Here is a 20,804-nt window from a genome sequence, read left to right on the forward strand (position 1 = left end):
CCGTGCACATGGAAATTCATCTGCATGCAGAAGTGTGCAAGATTTAGCTGCAGAATCGACCCCCAGATCCCCATTCCCTCTTCCAGAACGGCCACTTCTCACCAAAAATGTGGGGTATTAACTTCTGGCTCCAGTCAAAAAAAAAAAAAAATAAACAATTGTGAAAGCTCCTCACTGCAGTTTACATTTTCTCCTAAGAGCCTCCACAACAAACACGCTCAATCTACATATTAAATACTTTTTTCAGGTTTGTCAAGTTAAACAAAGCTTCCACAGGTTTTTTTCTTCCAAACAAACCTAACCAGTAATGACAGGGATTTAGAAGCTGGAGTTGTAAGTGACAGTTTGGATGATGGAGCTGTGCTTTTCTGGTGGCAGCTGCCCAGTGACGTGGCACCGACAGTCGGAGCTGTGTAGGAATCAGGAAAACCAACAAACCTCAGGCATGGTGGGACAAGGAGTCCCATCATAGATGGGAAAGCCAGATCTAATTATTACCTCCAACAAAACTTCCTCCTTTCCTTCCATAAAAGCTAAAATATTAATAATTTGGACATACTGCAGAGGTTTTGTGAAAATTCTTATGGCAACTCTTGGGAGAGGCTACTGGAAGTGGCAAATCCAACCCCCCACAGGAGGATCTTGCTAAGCAGGAGGAGTAAAGGAAGATAACTGCAAAGCTGTACTCCTGTTTATTCCCTGGGAGGAAGGTGGGAACAGTCTATGGATATTCCTCACCCACAGGTTCATGGGGTTTTTATGTTCCCTTTCTAACCTGAACCAATTTTTTCCTTCCCAAGCCATGAATTCACTGCAGGGTCAGGGAACACATGAATGAGAGCATCCCAGAACCCACTGATGAGATCCCACTGGATAATGGCTCAGACCCTGCTGTAAACAACCTGCAACATGTCCATGGCTTTGGCATTCATTCCCATCATTCTGCTCTTATTATAAACCACCCCAAAAATCATTCTTAGGCAATAAATTAGATTGGAAAGGTCTCCTGGAGGTCATCTGACCTGGAGGTCAACCACTATTTAAATCAGGGGGATTTTATTTATTTACTTATCTATTTATTTATTTTAACATTTTAGGTTCACTTTTAAAATTTTATTTTAGAAAGTTTCTATTTTAAAAATTTCTTGTTCAACCTCCTACCTGTTCCATCTCTTCAAGTTTTGGGTGATTATACACAGAGGGGCTGTAAGCAAATATTAATGCTATTATATAAATGCTATTTGCAACCTCTGAAGAGAAGAAAACTCTGATTTGGGACTGCAATTTATAGTTCCATTACTGAAGCTACTGATATGCAGAATACAGGGTGATAATTGATTTGGGTTGTGCTAGAAAAGTATAGGCTAAGATTTTATAAAAAAATCTTCTTTCACAGGAAAAAGAAATTAAGTTTGTATGCCACATTTACTTTTTGTTTTTAAACTGCTTATAATTTTCTTTAAACATCTTTTCACTGGGGGAGAACTGCAAGCTCATAGCAGAGAACAGTCACATTACTCTGTGCAACCAAAGACCAAGAAAGCTCATTTTTTAAAAGGAAAAGAAAATTCTTCCTATTTTATGAGCTAGAATACATGAATATAATGTTATTTGCACATCTCTGCCAAATAAAAAAAGAGGCCACAACCACAGTGCTGCTACATCATGCCAAGATAATACATAGTTAAGGCATTTGTTGGATTCTTGTTACCCAGGAGGTATTAAAAAAATCAAGTTTATCCTTTTAAGAGAACTGTGCACCAGAAATAAATAAGGGGGAAAAAAAAGAGCATCAGATTTGATGTAGGATGCAAAACCAGTGGGAAAGGACGTGGAGTACCCAAGCTCACTGAAAAATTAATGGCAGCTCTTTGTGTGATACTGCTCTGCTGGAAAATAAGAAAGGAAAAAAATTTAAAAGCAATTCTCTAAAATAACAACAAAGTCCCAGCAAGGGGTCTCTTAGCCAGCTGCAGAAATTATACAGCCCCTGAAAAGCTGCTTCTACTCCTCATTTTTCCAACTGACTCAGTGAACCTGGACAGAAAGGGACGTTAATGAAGCCCTGCTCATTTACAGCTCCTTGGTGATGATCTGATGCCATGGAAATCATCTAAAGCCAGAGAGAAAGCTGGGTTTAGCTAGTTCCATCCCTGCCATGGACAGGGACACCTTCCACTAGCTCAGGGTGCTCCAAGGCCCATCCAGCCTGGCCTGGAACACTTCCAAGGATCCAGGGGCAGCCACAGCTGCTCTGGGCACCCTGAGCCAGGATGTCCCCATCCTCCCAGCCAGGAATTCCTTCCCAATATCCCATCTAACCCTGCTCTGTGGTGGTGGGAAACCATTCCCCCTTGTCCTCTTCCTCCCCAGTCCCTCTCCAGCTCTCCTGGAGCCCTTTCAGGCACTGGCAGGGGGTCTGAGGTTTCCCTGGAACCTGCTCTTCTCCAGGTAAACACTCCCAGCTCTCCCAGCCTGGCTCCAGAGCAGAGGGGCTCCAGCTCCCAAAGCACCTCCATGGACCTGTTCCAGCAGCTCCATGTCCTCTCTGTGCTGGGAGCCCAGGGCTGAGGCAGTGCTGCAGGTGAGGTCTCACCTGAGAGGGGCAGAATTCCCCCCTTTCCTGCTGGCCATGCTGAGGGATCAGACCAGGCCATGGGGGTTTTCTGAGTTTCCAGTGCACATGTCCATGAGCTTCTCATCAATCATCCCCCAAAATTCTTCTCCTCAGGTCTGCTCTCAAATTTCCAAAGCTGAAATAAACTGAGGAGAACCACAGTGGAGACAAGAATCTCCTTGCAATGACCTGGGAGGAAAAAGAGGCTTTCACTGGCCAAGGGCTGAGTTAAGGAGAGACTTGCAGGGAGAGCCTGGGGGAATCAGGCAGAGAGCAAGAACTGTGCATGTGGCTCAATGGCCTCCAGAACTCCCAGCCAGAGATTAAATCCTCCCCTTTGCTCCTGAGCCTGAGCCAAACCTTTCACTCCACATCTACTGTTCAGCCCCCATCCATCCCAACTAAAACATTCCCCTGTTCTGCCTTAATTCCTGTCTGAGGAGACGTTGCTTTTCAGGCTCATTAAAAATTTGACATGAGGATTAAGGAGAGCTCACCTGGCTTGAAGGCAGCTCAGGTGTATCCACACCTCAGCACCCACCTTGGATGCACCAATATTTCCAAAACCAACAGATTTTAACAAGCTAAAACCTTTGAAATTTTGTTTCCTGTCTCCATTTTGGGAAAGACACTGGCCAAAGCAATGAACACCCTCCTGCAGCCTGTTTGGGTTTGGGCACACCCCCTGTTCCCACTTACCCTCTCACGGTGCCTGTCTCCTGGTAATTCACTTGGATGAATTTGCCAAAGCGACTGGAGTTGTTATTATGGGCTGTTTTTGCATTTCCAAATGCCTGTGAAAAGAGGGAGATGCCATGGTTATGCTGGAAAAGCCACCTGATTTCCATGGGCGTCAATCACAACTGAACTTGGAGGATTTTCCTATCATTTCACATTAGAAAAAAAAGGGGATGGGGAAAACTTGTTGAGTGGTTCACAAAATAATCCAACGAGGGGACCATGTTCCTTTGCAAGCTGGTGTTCATGAAGAGAAGCTAAACACTGTTTAAAAATAAAGTGTGAGCTGCACAGAAGAGATTTAATGTTTGAAGTTATTATGGTCTGCATTAAAGCTGTGTTTTATTCATTTAAATAAATATACAAGTACACTGCTCCAACAGGACTCTACATTTTAATGAGCTAGAGGAAGCTGCTTTTTAATTATATGTGGAATTAGGGGGGGGAATGCTTTGAAGGCTACTCAGACATTAGACAATGTCATACACAGCACTGGCATAAGAGTATTTTCAGCATTTCAGACATCCTTGTTTCCATTTGTGGCTGATGCTCTTACAAAATCAAAATGCTTTTAAGTCTTTATCATGCATAGCTTTTATTCCAGCCCTGCCTTACCAAAGCACTGACAGGAGAGAGCAATTTTTGCCATTTAAAAGAAATCTCTGAACTGAAACTGCTGTTTTCAGTTGTGCCTAAATCACTTTCATAATCATCTGGACCACAGTGACAGAATCTGCCAAGCCACCAGGTCCAATTAATGCTTCATTTATTAAACCAGTTTTCATAATCACACACATAATAATTTCTTCTAAGTCAAATTTATTTAAAGTAATTATAATTTCAGAGATAATTTCTAAGTATTGCTCATGTATGGGCATTTTGTGCTGAGGCTTAACATCAGAGCTCAGCTCCCAATAGATTTATTCCCTGCTCAGCTATTTATTAGAAAAGATTAAAAGGGCTTTCCATCTATAATCTGAAGCTTTTCAAATGACCTTTGTGGATTTAACTTCCCAACTAAAAGCAGAATATAAAGGCCAAACGAAATGAGACCTTGCAGAAAGGGTATTGGACATGTCCTGTCTGTGCATGATCAGGTTCCCTTCCCAGGCTGATTTATTTCCCAAATTGCTCAGATTTAATGATTTAAGAACCCACAGAGGTTTGCCATGGAATAACAATGTGATTTCCCCCTTATCTGAATAGAGGGATTTGTTTAAACTCCAACTATTGCATATGAACCTGCTTTAGTCAACTAAGCAGGTTCTGGGAGGGCCGAAACCTGCCGAGCAAACAGGTTATTCTGGAGGGATGATTCCAGAGCTGCAGCTCAGGAACCCTGCACAGGATTCACATCTTTGCAGGCTGTTCAATTTTTTCCTGCTTATTCACCCCAAAAATCCTTCCTGCACCCCCCTCAACCCACCCTCCAGAGGAACTCAAAGGCACCCACACCTCCCCTGAAGCCCCAGATCTCTCCTGGAGAGGAAAATCCAGTCATCCTCTCCCCAAACCAGGAATTTTGATATTAAAAGACAGCATGGTGTTTAAGATTTCCAAAGGATTTACTTCCAGGTATTTCAGCAAGCAGAGACACTGCAAGAAGCTTTTAAGCAGAATATTCAAGAAAGGCAAGTGGCTCACTTTATATTCAGGTATTAGTTTTAAATTGTATTAATTAGGTTATGAGCATTTCTCTGCTATGGGATCACTCATGTTCTAAGAAACCATCTTAAGGCAATGAGATAAAATTTCTATACACCTAATTAACATTGCTTGTTAGAGAAGCAGCAAGATGAACCTGAACAGACCAAAGAGGAGGCAGCACAGTTTTATATCATCTTATATAACACATTTTCATAAAATTTAATACATAATTTAAGCAAAGGACAACATTAAGAAGATTTTCTAGTTCAATTCCCTGTATTTCTACCCTAACTAATTGCTCACAGAGTCAAAGAAGGTTTCTTTATTAGGATTTCTTTGGGAAGAGCCTTGCTCAGGAATCAGTTTTTCTTATTCAAAGCAAGGAAATTTAGGAGAAAACATCTCAAATATAGGAGAGGGGAACAGCAAGATTCCTCTTTTTTTATGAGCTTTTTGGGGATGAATGTGCCAGACCACATGATATGTTATAACCCAGATGCCTCCAGAAATCACAGCCCATAATGTCCCTCTTTCATGCATTTTTCTTTCGTGCTGATATAAATGAGAAAGGTCTTTGGATCCCTTCTTGTGCAAACTTTGGGTGATTCTCTGGGCCCAACACGCTGGGAATGGGCCAACAAGTAGCTGGAGAAATGAATATCTGGTGTTTGATTTGAGACAACTTAATACATTTTTGTTTGCTTTACTCACAAGGTTTCTTTAGCAGGACTGTTGGGCTATAAAAAAATGCTATTAATTCAATTTATACGTGTCTAATCCATACAGATCCGAACAGAACACACTGTCCCCTGCAAGTGGGGCAGAATATAATAGTTCAACCTCAGAAAACAAGTTATAATTTCTCTAAAACAAATCATCTTCTGTTCATTTGATTGCCCTTTACTGACTCATTGATTCAAGACTGCTGAGCAGCTCAACAGCCAAAACTCCATAACAGCATTCCGAGGATTCTTGGGGAGACCAAAGCTTTTACTGGCCAGGGCTCAACATTTGGAAGGAAACAAAATTCAATACATTCCTCTGTAGGAGCTGGGAGTCCCTGTGGACCTGCAGGGTGATCCAGCAGTTTGGAGAAGGCCAGAGAGAGCAGCAGCTCCATTCCTCCTCCTCCAGCCCTCCTGCACAAAGAGAAGTCTATTGGGATGAGGGAAAAAAAAGGATTAACAGTTTCCTGGCTAAATGCTCCACGTTCCTCCTGATCCCAGAGGCTTGCAGCCTCCTTGCTCTGGACTGAATGTTGATGCAATCTGGCTTAATTCCAGATTACAGTCAGAATAAGGATTATTTTAATGTCTTTCCTGAAAAAAAAGGTTATTTTCCAAACCTCAGCAACCGGGAAAACACCGTGGTGACTTGTTCTTATCTGGCAATATAACACTGTTCTATAGATCATCCAACTGAATGTTATTCCCCCATAAAATAACAGCAATATTCTCCAGCAGAATAACAGCTGCATTCCCTTATAGAATAACAGCTTCTGTGGTGAAAGAGCAAGTGGAAATATAGGCCTTTTATACAGCATATTTTAAATCCTGAGTCCCCAGAGAAGCCTTTAGCCCTCACCCTTAGAGTGAAAAATAAAAACATCATCTTCACATTGCTGTACAGGCTAAGAAATACATTAATGCACAAGAGTTTTTAAAAGGTTCTCCATTAACCTGAAGTATAAATTGAATTTTTAAGAAAGCCATACCATGGATATACCAGGAGAAAAGAAAGTCAACTGCTTAAGTGTCAACTGTGCCATTGTAGAATACTTATATTAATAGTTATATTCTATGGAGGGACACAGAAGGGACTGGGAGCAAAATTCCATCAAGCTCATTAATGCCAGGGAGAAGAAACAGGTTAATATCAGACAAGACAGTGCTGGAAGATTTGTATTCCCTGGTTTACTGTGAAATTTGGAGTTCACTAACCAAATGTATTCATAAAGTATGAATCACTTGCAACTCTGTGAGCATGGAGGGAACAGCTTTGCTAAAATCTATTTCCCACCAAATGAATAAATACATAACACACAAATATATAAATAATATAAATACAGAAGGGGCTGGAGCAGCTGAAGGAGCTGGGGAGGCTCAGCCTGGGGAAAAGGAGGCTCAGTGGGGACCTTCTGCCTCTGCACAACTCCCTGACAGGAGGGGGCAGCTGGGGGAGGTTGGGCTCTGCTCCCAGGGAACAGGGACAGGAGGAGAAGAAATGTCCTCAAAGAAATGTCCCCCTGTCCTGCCAGGAGAAGTTAAAGTTGGATATTAGGAGAAAAATTTCCACATAAAGGGTTGTCAAGCATTGGAACAGGCTGCCCAGGGATGTGGTGGGCATCCTGTGATGTGATGTGATGTGGCAACAACCTGGAAGTGTTCAAAAAAAGGCTGGATGGCACTTGAGGACATGGTTTGGTGATGCACATGGTGGTAGTGCTGGGTGATTTCTGTATTGAAAATCTGAAAGGCCTTTTCCCACCTTAACCATCCCATGATTCCATGATGCACATCAGATGTACATTCCCACACTTCACCTACAGCTTCTGTTGAAGAAATCCACAGAGTGGTGGTTTCAAACATCCCCTGTAATTTATTTTCAGATCTGAGGGCTGTTTATCCCAATATTCTATATGTTATGCTTGAAAAAAATTTAAAATCCATAAACACCTTCATTCCAAATGAAAAAAAACACACAGGGAAGAAAAAGAGTGTATTGGAATTTTTGAAATTTAATATTATTTTTGTGGGCATTCACAAATTTCTTCCTCCTTCTGAAACATATACAGCAGGATGATTTTCCCTAGTTTTCATTCCACCTGAAACCAGGCTCTCAGCACTCTTCTTGCCCTGTTATATTGCTTTTAAACAGAAATATATTGAATTATGTCCAGAACACACACTGCACGTACTCTACTTAAGTTAGAGCCATGCTAAATCCCTTCCCATTATTGCTCCTGACCCGGGAAGAGCTTTTAAACTTGCAGCCTCCCACCTCCTGATAAAATCTTCCAGCCCAAATTGCTCTGCTAAAACAACCTCACTGATGGATCTCTCTGACTTGCAATCCCCACGAGGAGCCACCTTGATGCACAGAGATCATGGTTTTGGAAGCACCAAAGTTGAAAGAGATGAGGTACAACTTGAATGGCTGCAAAGCAAAATAGCTTTTATGGGAACCTCTGAAGCTGTGGTTCAACAGTAACACTGAAAATCTCACTTAGAGCAGCTAAACATGAGCCGAAGCACCAGCACCTTGGGTCCCACACTGAGGGACAAACCCACGGTGCTTTTGTGGCCAAAAGCACAAACCACAGTTATTTACAGTGTTTGTGCTGCCATGCCTGACCTTTAAAGACCTGCAAACATTCTTACCTTGCTGTTCTTTTCTTCAAGGGGCCATTGCAGCAGCTTGAAGAGTAAACATGGGCTTTCCATTTCACAGAACACAGAAGCACAGAGTGGTTTGAGTTGGAAAGGACCTGGAGCAGCATCCAGAGCCACCCCCTGCAGCAGGGACACTTTCCACTGGACCAGGGTGCTCCAAGCCCCATCCAACCTGGCCTGGACCACTTCCAGGGCTGGGATAGCCACAGCTGCTCTGTGCCAGGGCCTCCCCACCCTCACAGGGAAGAACTTCTTCCTAACATCCAATCTAAATCTCTCCTTTTTAGTTTACAACTGTTCTCCCCTTGTCCTGATACTCCATCCCTTGTCCCCAGTCCCTCTCCAATTCTCCTGGAGCTCCTTTTTGGAGTTTCCTTGGATCCTTCTCTTCTCCAGGTGAGCATCCCCAGCTCTCCAGCCTGGCTCCAGGGCACAGGGATTCCAGCCCCCAGAGCATCTCTGTGGCCTCCTCTGAACCCTCAAACCAAAACATGACAAAGCAACTTAAATTCAAGGTGCATAATGACAAAATACCTTTATTTTAAAAAAAGAGTGATATTTGTCTCCAACATTTTACAGAAAGTGTGTCCTGGCTGTGGACATGAACAGAACCTAATCCTATACCAATCTTTGATAGCAAACACAGCAGAACATCTCCTTGGTGGTGTTTGCTTCCTGTGGTAGCTGGATTTTTTTGCTCATGAGCTTCTCAAACCCATGTAGTTTCCTGTTTCTTCCCATAAAATCAATACTCAATTTTTAAGCAGGTTCAACAACCAAAAGGTGCATGCCTATCCTGTCCCTGCTCTTTACTATCCACAAAAGAACCTTTCAAATACATGACCTATAAATAATTCAGATGGGGAAAGTGCAGAGGATAAAGACACTGGAAAGTGCTGATGAGACCCTTCCTGTCCCTCCTGCCCCTATGGAAGACATGGAGAACAGGTCCATATGGATTGCAAAGACTGCCCAAAGGGCCAAGACCTTACTCAAGGGGCCTCCCCACACCAACCAAATGTACAGTTCGTTGTATCTATGAAGTTTAAAATGCTCTTCATGCTTCACTGACACTTCACTGTCAATGACAGCATAGCCACCACTACATGGAATTAAACTCAGTGGGATTCTTCCAACAAAAAGCACCCCAAATCCTTCATTCCATAATTACAATTACTGAACAGCAGCCAAGTGAGTTCTACCCATTAACAGACAAACTCTCTTGTAATTAAACTATTGTGTAAAATACAACTCTCACAGTACAAACTATAAAACATATTTTAGAATAGTTTTTTTCTCTTTACAGACAGTTTATGCCAACCAAAAATGTCTTGTCATGGTTAGACACTTGCACTGACCCTGAGGTGAAAACTCAGATTATTCAATGATAGCACCTTCCCCCTCTGGGGGAAGAGATGGACTTTTAATGGGAGAGCAGTGACTTAGAGAAGGTTTAGGAGTCAATATTGCTGAAGTGCCAATGTAATGGAAATATCCAGAGCACTATTATGGGGTAAAATACCTGAGATAAATCCTATAAGCATCACTACAATACACCCTTGTTTGGGAGATATGATGCAGAGGCTCTATCAGCTATGTAAGAAATAGGGTTTATTCTCTGCATTCCCAGCAAACACTTCAGTGTTGGCAGAATATTCCTCCTTTTCCCAGGTTTAAACACAGGATCAGACCACTGCAGCTTCTTCCTTTCAAGTGATGCTCTGGAATAAAGGGAATTGCCATGAAACCACAATGCAAGAAAACAAAACCCCAAAACCCAGCTAAAGCCTCCAAAATAAGTCCTCTTCCCAAACAGGGACAGTTTCCTACACAAGTGCAATAATGGGGAAAAAAACCCAGCTGAGCTGGCAGTCACTGTACAACAGATCCTGGAGGCTGAGGCTGCCAAATCCCTACGGTCTGACCAACATTCCTGCTCCTCTGCTCACACATTCATGCTTTTGTGAGCAGGGTGGACAACCCAGGGAAGCCAAAGGCTGATATTTTCCAGCAAACTTGCACACATTGGCCAGCAAATATTTGGGTGGAAAAAAAATCTTCATCCTAGATTGAGCTTTGGATTTAAAGAAGCATCCCAAAATGAAGTTGGGAAACTTGGTGTTATTACAGTGTTTCTCCAACCCCCCAACATTCATATTCTGCAGTCAAATAACAAACTTTACTCTGTCAAATGCAGGCAGCAATTGTCCAACAGGTGCCAGGACTGAGCTAAATTTTATTGATGCTTATGTGTGCAAAATGATTTTTTTCATAGGATAAAGACATAAAATAATCACAATAAAACAGCAATAGCAGTAAAGTGACCAGCTGGAAACAAGTCATAGCTAAAGGAGGAGGTTTTGCACTCCCTCAGTCAGCAATCAAGTACTGTGAACAAGCACTGCCGTGGGAACAAAGCAGCACTGATAGGATGACAATAAAAACCCATTAATGTATATATTTCAAGGGATGACCTGTTATAACCTATATAACAGGTTATATTATGCATTGCAACATCAAGCCATATCATGATTTCCTTCTCACCTTTCATAATCCCCATATGCAGGGCTGGATGAAGTGCAGCAATGCAGCATAAACTGCAGCTGCTGCAAATAAAACTTGTCTGCCATTGCTAGAAACAGCCTCACACAGTGCCAGGAGCACTTCTGGCTTCCTTTAAATAAAGCAATAGTGCAAATAACGGAGTGAGAGCAGCCCTGGGGGCAACTCCAGGATGTTGCTGGAGGAGAAGACAGACCTGCTCCAGCAGCCCCAAACCCCCATGGCCTGGGCTGAACTCACAGTGTGGGCAGCAGGGGAGGGGAGGATCCTGTCCCTCTGCCCCACTCAGGTGAGACCTCACCTGCAGAGCTGCCTCAGCCCTGGGTACCCAGCATAGACAGGACATGGAGCTGCTGGAGAGAGTCCAGAGGAGGCAATGGACATGCTCCAAGAGCTGGGGCCCCTCTGCTCTGGAGCCAGCATTGGTGCTCCTGGGTAAGGAGAAGGCTCTGGAGAAACCTCAGAGCCCCTGCCAGTGCCTAAAGGGGCTCCAGGAGAGCTGGAGAAGGTCTTGGAAGAAGGGCCTGGAGGAAGAGGACAAAGGGAATGGCTTCCCACTGCCAGAGGACATGGTTAGATGGGAAGGAATTCCTGGCTGGGAGGGTGGTGAGGCTCTGGCACAGGCTGCCCAGGGATCCTTGGAAGTGTTCCAGGCCAGGCTGGATGGGGCTTGGAGCACCCTGGTCTGATGGAAGGTGTCCCTGTCCATGGCAGGGATTGGAACAAGATGGGCTTTAAGGTCCTTGCAACCCAAACCATGCTGTAATTCCATGATGATAAACAGGTAAAAACATCCTCAGCACCACATTTGCCTTTTTCTTCTCAAGGTTGACTTTTGAGTCTCCAGAGCTCTTGTCTCATGTCTCATTTGCTCTAAAGCCCCTGATGAAGAAAATAAGAGTTTTCTTTTTTCAAACAGTCAACCATCCACATATTTCAGTGCCCTGCAGAAGACAGGGGTAAATTCCTGTCTCCAAAACATCTCCTGGCTTTTAGAGCATGGAGCATTGCATGCAGCTATAGAAAGCCACTCCTCACCCATGGCTTCACATGCTTCCAAAAGTAACATGGTTTGGGTCTTTTTGGCCTGTTGTCTTGGAGACATTGATGTTTCAAATGACACAATACACAAACCAAGTGCTACTTTTTAAAACACAATTTCATTATGCAAAAACATCCACCAGGAAACTACATCCTGAGAACACTCACGGCACACTCTGGGCTTGATATAAGTTTTCCTGCAGCTTGTCACCAAAATTAATGCCACAAAGTAAAAGGCAGGAGAAAGTGTCCCTATCATAATGCTCCCCATCTGGAACCTCTTAGCAGAGGCACAGAGCCCTGATGTATATTTGACACACAGTTTTTCCTGCTTTTCCCAAGAGAAATATGTGTAATGAAGAAAAACAAAAACACGTTAGGCAGCAACCAAAACATACCAGTGTAACCCGAGCCTCAGCTTGGCTCCCACTCCTGCTGTCCTTCCTCTCAGACCTCAGCCACTTTCTGCTTCTTACAGACAAAAAAATCATCCACACCCTCCCCTCCAACAAACAAAAACCAACCAAATCAGAGCTTTGCCATTAAATCAACACAGTAAAACACACATTTGTTTTCTGCCATGTAAAAAATCTCTTGAGTAAGGAGAAGGTTAAGTGTGAATCCACACATCTCCAGCCCTCCCTTGCTTTTCTGTGGGATTATATAAATAATCTACAGCTCTTCTTGATGCAATTCCAAAATTTCAAGCGCCATTGAGCAGCAGCATAAAGTCTCTGTGCCTCGTATGCAGCTTGGATGAGTTGCTTCCCTCAAGGCAGTGCTGCTGGGCTTGTGTTTTCCAGCTTTTGTAATGTTTCAGTAACTATAGGCAGCTCTGGATGTCTGACTGAACACCTTTTCCCTTATTTCCACAGTTCAAAGGGTGAAGTAAGATCTTAAAAATACTTACTAGTAAGTGTTGGGATGGACCACAACACCTGCAGGAGTCAGACTGAGGCATAGCACTGAAAAATGTTTTATCTCATTGAATCAATGGAAAGCATTGAAAAATAATTGTCTTATCAGGGACTAGAATATTTGGTACCATGAAAAACAATAAGTGGCATTGGGTTTTTTTAGTAAGTGAAAAGAAGTCTCAAAAATCAACGTGTTCCTATCAGATATTTGTGTTAGGAGAGGGTGTCTGTTTTCAGCTGTTAGGTAAAGCAGAACAGGACAATTCAACAGGTACTGCCTGTCACCTTCCCAGAGGAATTTATTTCATTGAGGCCACCATGGAGAGGTTTCCTATGAACTGAAGCAGGTTCCTGAGCCAGGGGTGAATCTGACACCACTCCATCATTCCCTGCAGAGGAGGAACAGCTGCGAGGCGAGTGTGGAGCAGCCGGTGCCCCGTGGCACGAGATGGGCACAGTGCTGCAGCTCTGTTTGTCATGGGAGAGAGAGGTCTCCAGGCAGGGAAGGAGCTTCCACATCCAAGGTTATCCTGCCAAAACCACCTGTTTAGCTTTGTTCAATGTTCCTCAATGCTGCCAAGGCCAGTATTTCTGAGAACAGTGTTTTGAGCTTCAAAGGACAAGAAAATCCAACCAGAAAAGAAAAGCACTGAATTAATGAAATTAAGAGAAACATGGTGAGATTTTATATTCCAAGTTTCCACATGGCAGAAAATGTTTCAAAACCCACATGGATATTTTTCTGCTGTTCACCTCTTCCTAGCCAGGCTCAGCAAATGCCAAGTGGTTGGGATGGATGCTGGGGGTGTGTTTTCCTTTTCCTTTTTGGAAAGTGCAGGAGTCAAAACGAGCCCAGGCCTGGTGTGCCAGGGCAGATGTGCTGCCAGCATGCCAAGCATGCAGAGGCCTCACTGCTCCTTCTCTCTGCATCAAGGTGAGGAGCAGCTCTTCATCATCCACCTTGGCCAAGCAGGACAGATCATGAAGTGGGGACTCAAAGCACCTTCCTTCAATTCCATGTTTTCATGCATGCATGAAGAGATGTAGTTTGAGGTCGTATATTCCATGAAGGGGCAGGATTTTTAACAACACTTCAAGTATAATTTTTTACAGCAGCCACACATATCCAATCTCACTGCAAGACTTCCAGAAGCAAAGACCTGGCCCAAACCACCCACTCTGCATTGATTTGAACCAAATCAAAGGAAGGAACACAGTCCAAATTTTTTACAGCAGCATCCAAGTGCCACTGAAGCTCCATCTGGGATCTCCCCCCACCAGCTGCTGAGATCTTTCCAGATGTGAGGAGGGCAGGGAAGGGAAACAGTAGGAGGATGCAGTGTCACTGAGAACGTCTTAGAACAAATTAAGTCTCCAAAGGCACTTAATAGCATTTAATTTTGCCATCTCCTTAGTCTTTATGCATAATATTTTGGGGAACACCAACTTTTCAAACCTTCCTGCCCTCCAGAAGAAGATGGGATAACATGTATGTGCAATAATACATCAAAAGCACAAATATTTCAAAGAAAGGTGTATTGGATGAAGTGCTGGTAACCTGCTGTGTTGGGAGCTGTGCACAAGTGTTTCCCACTACAGCTGCCAGCAGGAGAAATACAGCAGATACACTTGGAAAATCCACAGGGGCATTGCTTGCCAGAGCAAACGGCAAACCAGACTTCGTTATCCATTTAATTTAATGTGAACGTGCAAGGCTTCGTTAGAGCACACCCTCATTAACTTCTCTCCTCTGATTTCCTGAAGTGCTGGTTTCCAGCACACAGGTACTGTACATTTCTTTTAACACCTTTTCTGTTTCCTTGCCACCACACAGTCTGACAAACCCTCCCTGATTGTTCCCTACTCTGATGATACTCAGGCCCTCTCCATCATCAAACAAAACATTTACAACTCCCCTTGTAGGAATTTGCAGCCTCTACAACATTAAAATTCAGAACAGCATTTCTTCATTCAACCTTTGAAGAATCACTACAGTGTGTTTAAGCCCTTTAGTAAATCTTCTGTAATTAAATATATAGCGAATAGACTAAAATCACAACCCGATGTTGGTATCAAAGTAGCTGTGACAGGACACAGAAAGAGGTGGGAAATTTTGCAGACAGATGCAAAAGTATCTTTAACCAGCCTGACTGGAATAGCTGGAACACCCAACCAGGATTTGAGTACATGTTTTCTGCCAGGCTGAGACAAATTTCAAAGCTTAAGTACAAATTCAGAGTATTTTTTCTCAATTTATCAAGAGATTAATTGGTTGAACTTAAAGGGAGGAAAGGATCCTTAACCAGAGGAGCCCAGGGATGTGAAAAGGCAGAAAAAAACAAGCACTCCCTGTGCTAGGTGGCAATACATAATTTATAACCCAAATAAAACCACATTTCCATCTATTATTTGGACGTGAGTGGTGACCTAACATGCAGCAGCACAGCACAATGAAGAGTGGGCCGTTACTAATTACACTTGGTTTGTAAAAATGAGCAGAGAACCAGCGTTTATCTGTAAGGGAAGGAGCTGCTGGCACTGTGGCACTTGCTCAAGGAGCATCCCTCCCTGCCCAGAGGCACAACCCCAGCTCCCACCCAGGACAAATAACACCCCTGCATGACAGAGCATCTCCAGAGGGTGAATGTCTTGGTTCACTTGGATGACTGACCCAAGACATAACTTTCTCAATAAAAAACATAAGAAAACATCCAAACCCACTGGTTTGAAGTCCTAAATGTCCCTTCATAAGGCAGAACAACAGAGGTGATGGATTACAGGATTTTAGTCAAGCTCAGGTAAGTGTATGTGCAGAAGCCAGGCGTGCCAATGAAAAACTGGCTGGAGGGAGACTTAGATCCAGATCTCACATTTTCCAGCACCTATTATCCACTTGAAAACCTTTATTCCATACATATAAAGTCACTGCTGAGAGGCAACAACCTCATCATACACCACCCAATTCTCAAGATGATGAAAACAACAAGGACGTGATCACTTAAATGGTCAAAATATCTCCACAAATATCTTGGAAAGATTTTATGGGTGCTGAGCTAAAAGATCCCTCCCTTAAGTAACAACACACACATCATTCACATCATTATCCTGAAAAATAAGGAGCTCAACCACTCTTGTTGCGTTTGGGATGTGAATTTATTATTATTTCAACCTTCTTTATTACTATTTCTTTCCTTTTTGCAGTAAAAAATGCATGTGGGATGTAACAGGAATCACTGGATTGCATTTGTTTATCCCAGCTGGGGAAGATGAGGATGCTGCTCCTGCTGGCTCCCTCAAAGCAGCTTTATAAACTCCAACAAAAACACCATCAGAGCTAACTAAGGAGGGATTTGTTTGCATCTTTCAAGAGAATATTAAATGTATTTCTTTATTAACCTTAATCAGCAAGTAAAATACTACATTAAAAAATTAAACTCATGTCAAAACAGCATTTCTTCGCTAAATAGACCTGCCTGCAGTTCAGGAGGAGGGTGGAAAAGGAAACTAAAACACTGACAGAAAGGAAAACCACAGAAATAAACCTTTCTTTCTCTTGGTGAGCCTCATCCTCTTGTTTATAACTCCCAAGGAGAACAGCAGCACGATTGTCCTACCTCATGCTGGCCGGATTTCAGCAGGAAGGCTTCGCTCACCCAGCCTCCGGCATCCGAGAGCGAGGCCTTTCCCTGCCCATCTCTCTTCTTTCTGCTCCTTCTTCCCTGTCTCCCCCCTTGGATGGCATCCAGGATAGGGGAGCTGCTGATAATTCACCAGCTGCCCATGCTAAAGTCACTCTAATAATTAAAACCCAGGTGGGGATTGAAACAAGGCACAGAAAAATAATCCCACAGTATCAGGGGCTGGACGAAATAATGGGGAAAAAAGGAGAGAATTGGTGCTAAGGAGCTCTAAAATCTTAATTTGATGGTAAGTGATGCTGAGAATCAACATCACCTTCAGAGATTCCCACCTGTACTCTTCTGTTCCCTGAGACACTATTCCCAACTGTATCAAGACCCTGACCTAGCCTACAAACATACGGTTTGGGGGTTGCTACTGCATTTGCAATCCTTCCACTGCCACTTCAGAAAACAAATGCATCAAAGATAACTCATGTGAGAGGTAGAAAGAGGGAAGGAAATATCCACTATGAATTATCCACACATTTAAGTCCTGACTTACTGAACTGTTCACCTTCTGCATCCTCTTAACCCCATCTCTGGCACCAGCCCCCAGCAAGATGCACAAAATTAAACTGAGTTGATTCCATGGCAAGGAATGTGATGGGACAAAAAAAATAAAAACCATGATTTTTCCTGAAAACACTCTTAGCAATTGCAGGTACACTGCTCCAACTGCATCCTTGTCCAGAGAAATTTGGCTCATAAGAAACTGAAGTGTGGATCTGGCAATCAGGAGTGAAGATGAATTAACCATGGTTTGAATCCAGTCAAATAAATAAAAGTCCTTCCAACCCTGCCCATTCCATGGTTTTATTAAACATAGTGACTTTTCTCAAAGCAAAAAATTTAATAGTAAGTTCAAACCTATTTTCTATTTTGAATTTCCAGTTGAAAGCTTGAAATTTAATTAAACTCTTTGGAAAAATTAGTGGCTAAGATCTTATGACATGATAACTATAAAGCAATTTAAAAATTACAACCATTAAATCAAAATACAGACTTATGGCTCCTTCAGTATTTGCTCTCACAGATCCTCATGCCTTAAGCCAGGAGGGGAGACATCCTACTTATTTGAAAAGCTTCTCCCAGCTCCATTTCTGTTGCTGAACAGACACGATTAACACGGAAAACCAGAAATATTTTGCTTACTCCTAATTCAATCTTAATGAAGCTTTCCCAGCACCAAAAACCCACTGAGGGGAGACAATCTAACAACACACAGGAGTTTTGCAGCCTAGATGGAATAAAAAGCCTGCCTATTCCTCAAGTAACCCCTGCCCAACAGGGTCAATCTGCACAGAGCAGAACAAATGCTCCATTTGCTGAGAACTCATAGATGTCTTGAAAAGCTCAGTGACCAACAAAGTGCAGTTAGAAAAGTTAGTCCAGGGGTGCTTTACTGTGATGGGGATTAAGCAGATGCCAGCCCACACTGGTCTAAACTTGAAAATGAATCTCAATGACAACCTTATTCTGATTTAGAGGGACAAATGGAAAGAAAATAATAATTTTTATTTTGTATTTCTATATCTCATGTATCTGTTATACCTATTATATATTTTTATATCTCATGTTATCTTTTTATTAATATATCTTGTACACCTTTTATATATTTATTTTCTGTCAATATATCTAATATTTGACAATTTAGAGAATGCATTTTTGTTGTAGGCTACATGATGCAGGTATTGCCATATCCTTATTCCCAGAGCGACCATGGCCAGTCCCACTAAACCAAGACTGTTCCCATCAGTAAAATCCCCTCTGTGCCCCAGTGCCCTGCTGATTCATCACCTGGGGGATGCACCAAAAATCAGAGTCATCTCAACTCACATTATTTATCATTTCAAGCTCTTCCAAGGAAAAACGTGGCACTTGGCCCTCGTTAATCACATTGTCTGTTGGATGATGCATTAACTCAAGCATCCAAGTGAGCGTCCACTCTGTCGATAAACCCTGCTGATAAATCTAATTAACACCAGCTGAAAACCAGGCTAACATCAATAGTTGTCTTTTTTTTTAAAAAGCATTATGTTTTCTCCCAGTTTCATTGAAATTATTTGGCTTTCCTGCAGCAGATGAAAACCAGATGTTGCAGAGCGGGAAGGGCTGTGTGAGCCAGCATGAAAACCCAGGACGGCAACAGGCAGGTCGCACCCATTCATTACCCACATACTTCCCTTCAGCCAGGAGGTTATTTCTATTGCATCTCTGTGATTACAAATATTATAATTGTGATGTAACTCTAGAAAGCCCTGGGTCGTCCCTCACAGCCCAGGGACGCACGCGAGCCGAAAGGCGCCGGCCGTTTCATTCTGCTGCGTAAGCACTTTGGAAAGCCTCGCTCCCATCTCCCTGCCTTAATGCCAATATTATGCTCTGTAATCCCTCCTGGAGCAGCCCAAAACCAGGATTAATCCAGGTTTAACAGCTCTTGGATGCCCACTTATTACACTGACAATATCCAAGAAGGCAAGGGACTTGCGTGCATGGACACAAAGCAATTTAGGACGTTTTACTGCACAAAACTGAAGGTGCATCCCCATTCCCCTGATTTGCAGCACAAGTGGAGGAGCAGGAACTGGGTTATTTATCATTTTCAGCAGCTATGTGATGCAAAAATGGGAAGCATTGGTGGATTATGGGTGGCAGGTGACCCTGTGCTGAATTTTCAGACATATTTCCTAAGCCAGAAATGACTTTGAAGTTCTTTTGCTTTCCACAATATTATTTTTTAACTATTAATTTTAATCTAACGTGTCTAGCAATAGAATATTCTGATTTAAAGCAAGCATGAGGTGTCAATCTGGACAGGAGGTGGGAGCAGGTCTTTCTGAGCTTCAGTTTGCAGGAAAGAAAAGAGAAGGGGGAAATAAACCTTGTGCTGGATTTGCTGCACAAAAATCACCACCCAGCAACACTGACAGCACCACTGGGAATTACACATCATCAGCATCCCAGTGTTGAGCAGCTGCTATTCCAAGGAATCCACTGAAATTCCTTTAAAACTGGCTTAATTCATATGAATTTCACATCACAGAGGTATAGCCATGTACTGGAGCAGCATCTCCACTCATACCAAACGTGCAGAAAGCATACCTCATCTTTCATTAATAGATGCAATAATTAACATATTGGACAAATTCCCATTGCTAAATACTCTCAAAAATATTTTAACTGTCTATCACAGCTGTGCTTTTCCATAGCATAAAGAGTTTACCTGTGTTATAGCTTGTGAATTCTGTTAAAATAAAGCTTTTTACATTCACATCAAGCCACGACCCAGAGAATGCAGAGAGGTTTTTCCTGAGTAATTGTTTGGGGATTCTGTATTACATCTGATAGGTTTTATTTCTATTGTTTTTTTTATTGTTGTTGTTATTGTATGTAATTATGAAAACCTATGACACCAGCAATACAGCTCTGTTTTTGTGTATATGTATATAGATATATTGCTATTACATAGCAACATTATTACAGACATATTATATAAATTTGGACTGCTTTGAGTCACCTGCAATTCAGATTTGTGTGTGTATTCATGTAATTGATACATATATCAGTATCATAGGAGACCCAATGTATTTTTTTATTATTACTATAGGAGGTATTAACATATGTTATTATATGAGTTGTTGATTTGATTTTGATATGACACCTGCAATGCAGATGTGTGTGCATTCATATCATTAACACATATATCAGTATCATAGGAGATACTAATATTTTTTATTATTACTATAGGACATATTAACATATGATATGAGTTGTTGATATTTTTATTTTGATATGACACCTGCAATGCAGATTTCTAGTTGCTTGTGTACGAAGTGCCCCAAAACTTCCAAAACCCCATCAGAGGTTTTCCTCTAGCGCTTATTAGGAGAAACTAAAATGAACTGCTCATTATAACTTGCCCATCCTGGTGCTGGCCATCACCCACAACGAGCAGTGATGCTTTTGCAGGCTGACTGTGTGCATTCATCCAGCCCTGATGGACAGCCCCGCTGAAAAGCGCGGAGCGGGGGAAATGGAGCGATCTGGAACGCGATGGACAGAACAAAGGGACAGCAGTGAAATGCCAGAAAACAACTCCCAGGTCAGGTTTGGCAGCGGGCTGGGATTAGATCACTGCGAATCCTGGCTTAAGGAAAGCTCCAGCATGAATTTCCTGACTAAGGTAAAAAAGCCTGGCTCAAATTTATGA

General features: G+C 42.5%; 1 protein-coding gene across 8 annotated transcripts in view; it reads right to left on the minus strand.

Annotated features, from left to right (window-relative positions):
- Window positions 1-20,804, minus strand: part of MYO9A (myosin IXA) — a 164,929-nt gene that overhangs the window by 103,558 nt on the left and 40,567 nt on the right. For all 8 annotated transcript variants that reach the window (XM_056499559.1, XM_056499556.1, XM_056499561.1 and 5 more), the window contains exon 3: window positions 3,317-3,411. In XM_056499559.1, coding sequence (XP_056355534.1) covers window positions 3,317-3,411 — 95 coding nt within the window. The remainder of the gene's footprint in view (window positions 1-3,316; window positions 3,412-20,804) is intronic.

The sequence above is a fragment of the Oenanthe melanoleuca genome, chromosome 10 (genome assembly GCF_029582105.1).
Source record: "Oenanthe melanoleuca isolate GR-GAL-2019-014 chromosome 10, OMel1.0, whole genome shotgun sequence".
In the NCBI taxonomy this organism is placed as follows: domain Eukaryota; kingdom Metazoa; phylum Chordata; class Aves; order Passeriformes; family Muscicapidae; genus Oenanthe; species Oenanthe melanoleuca.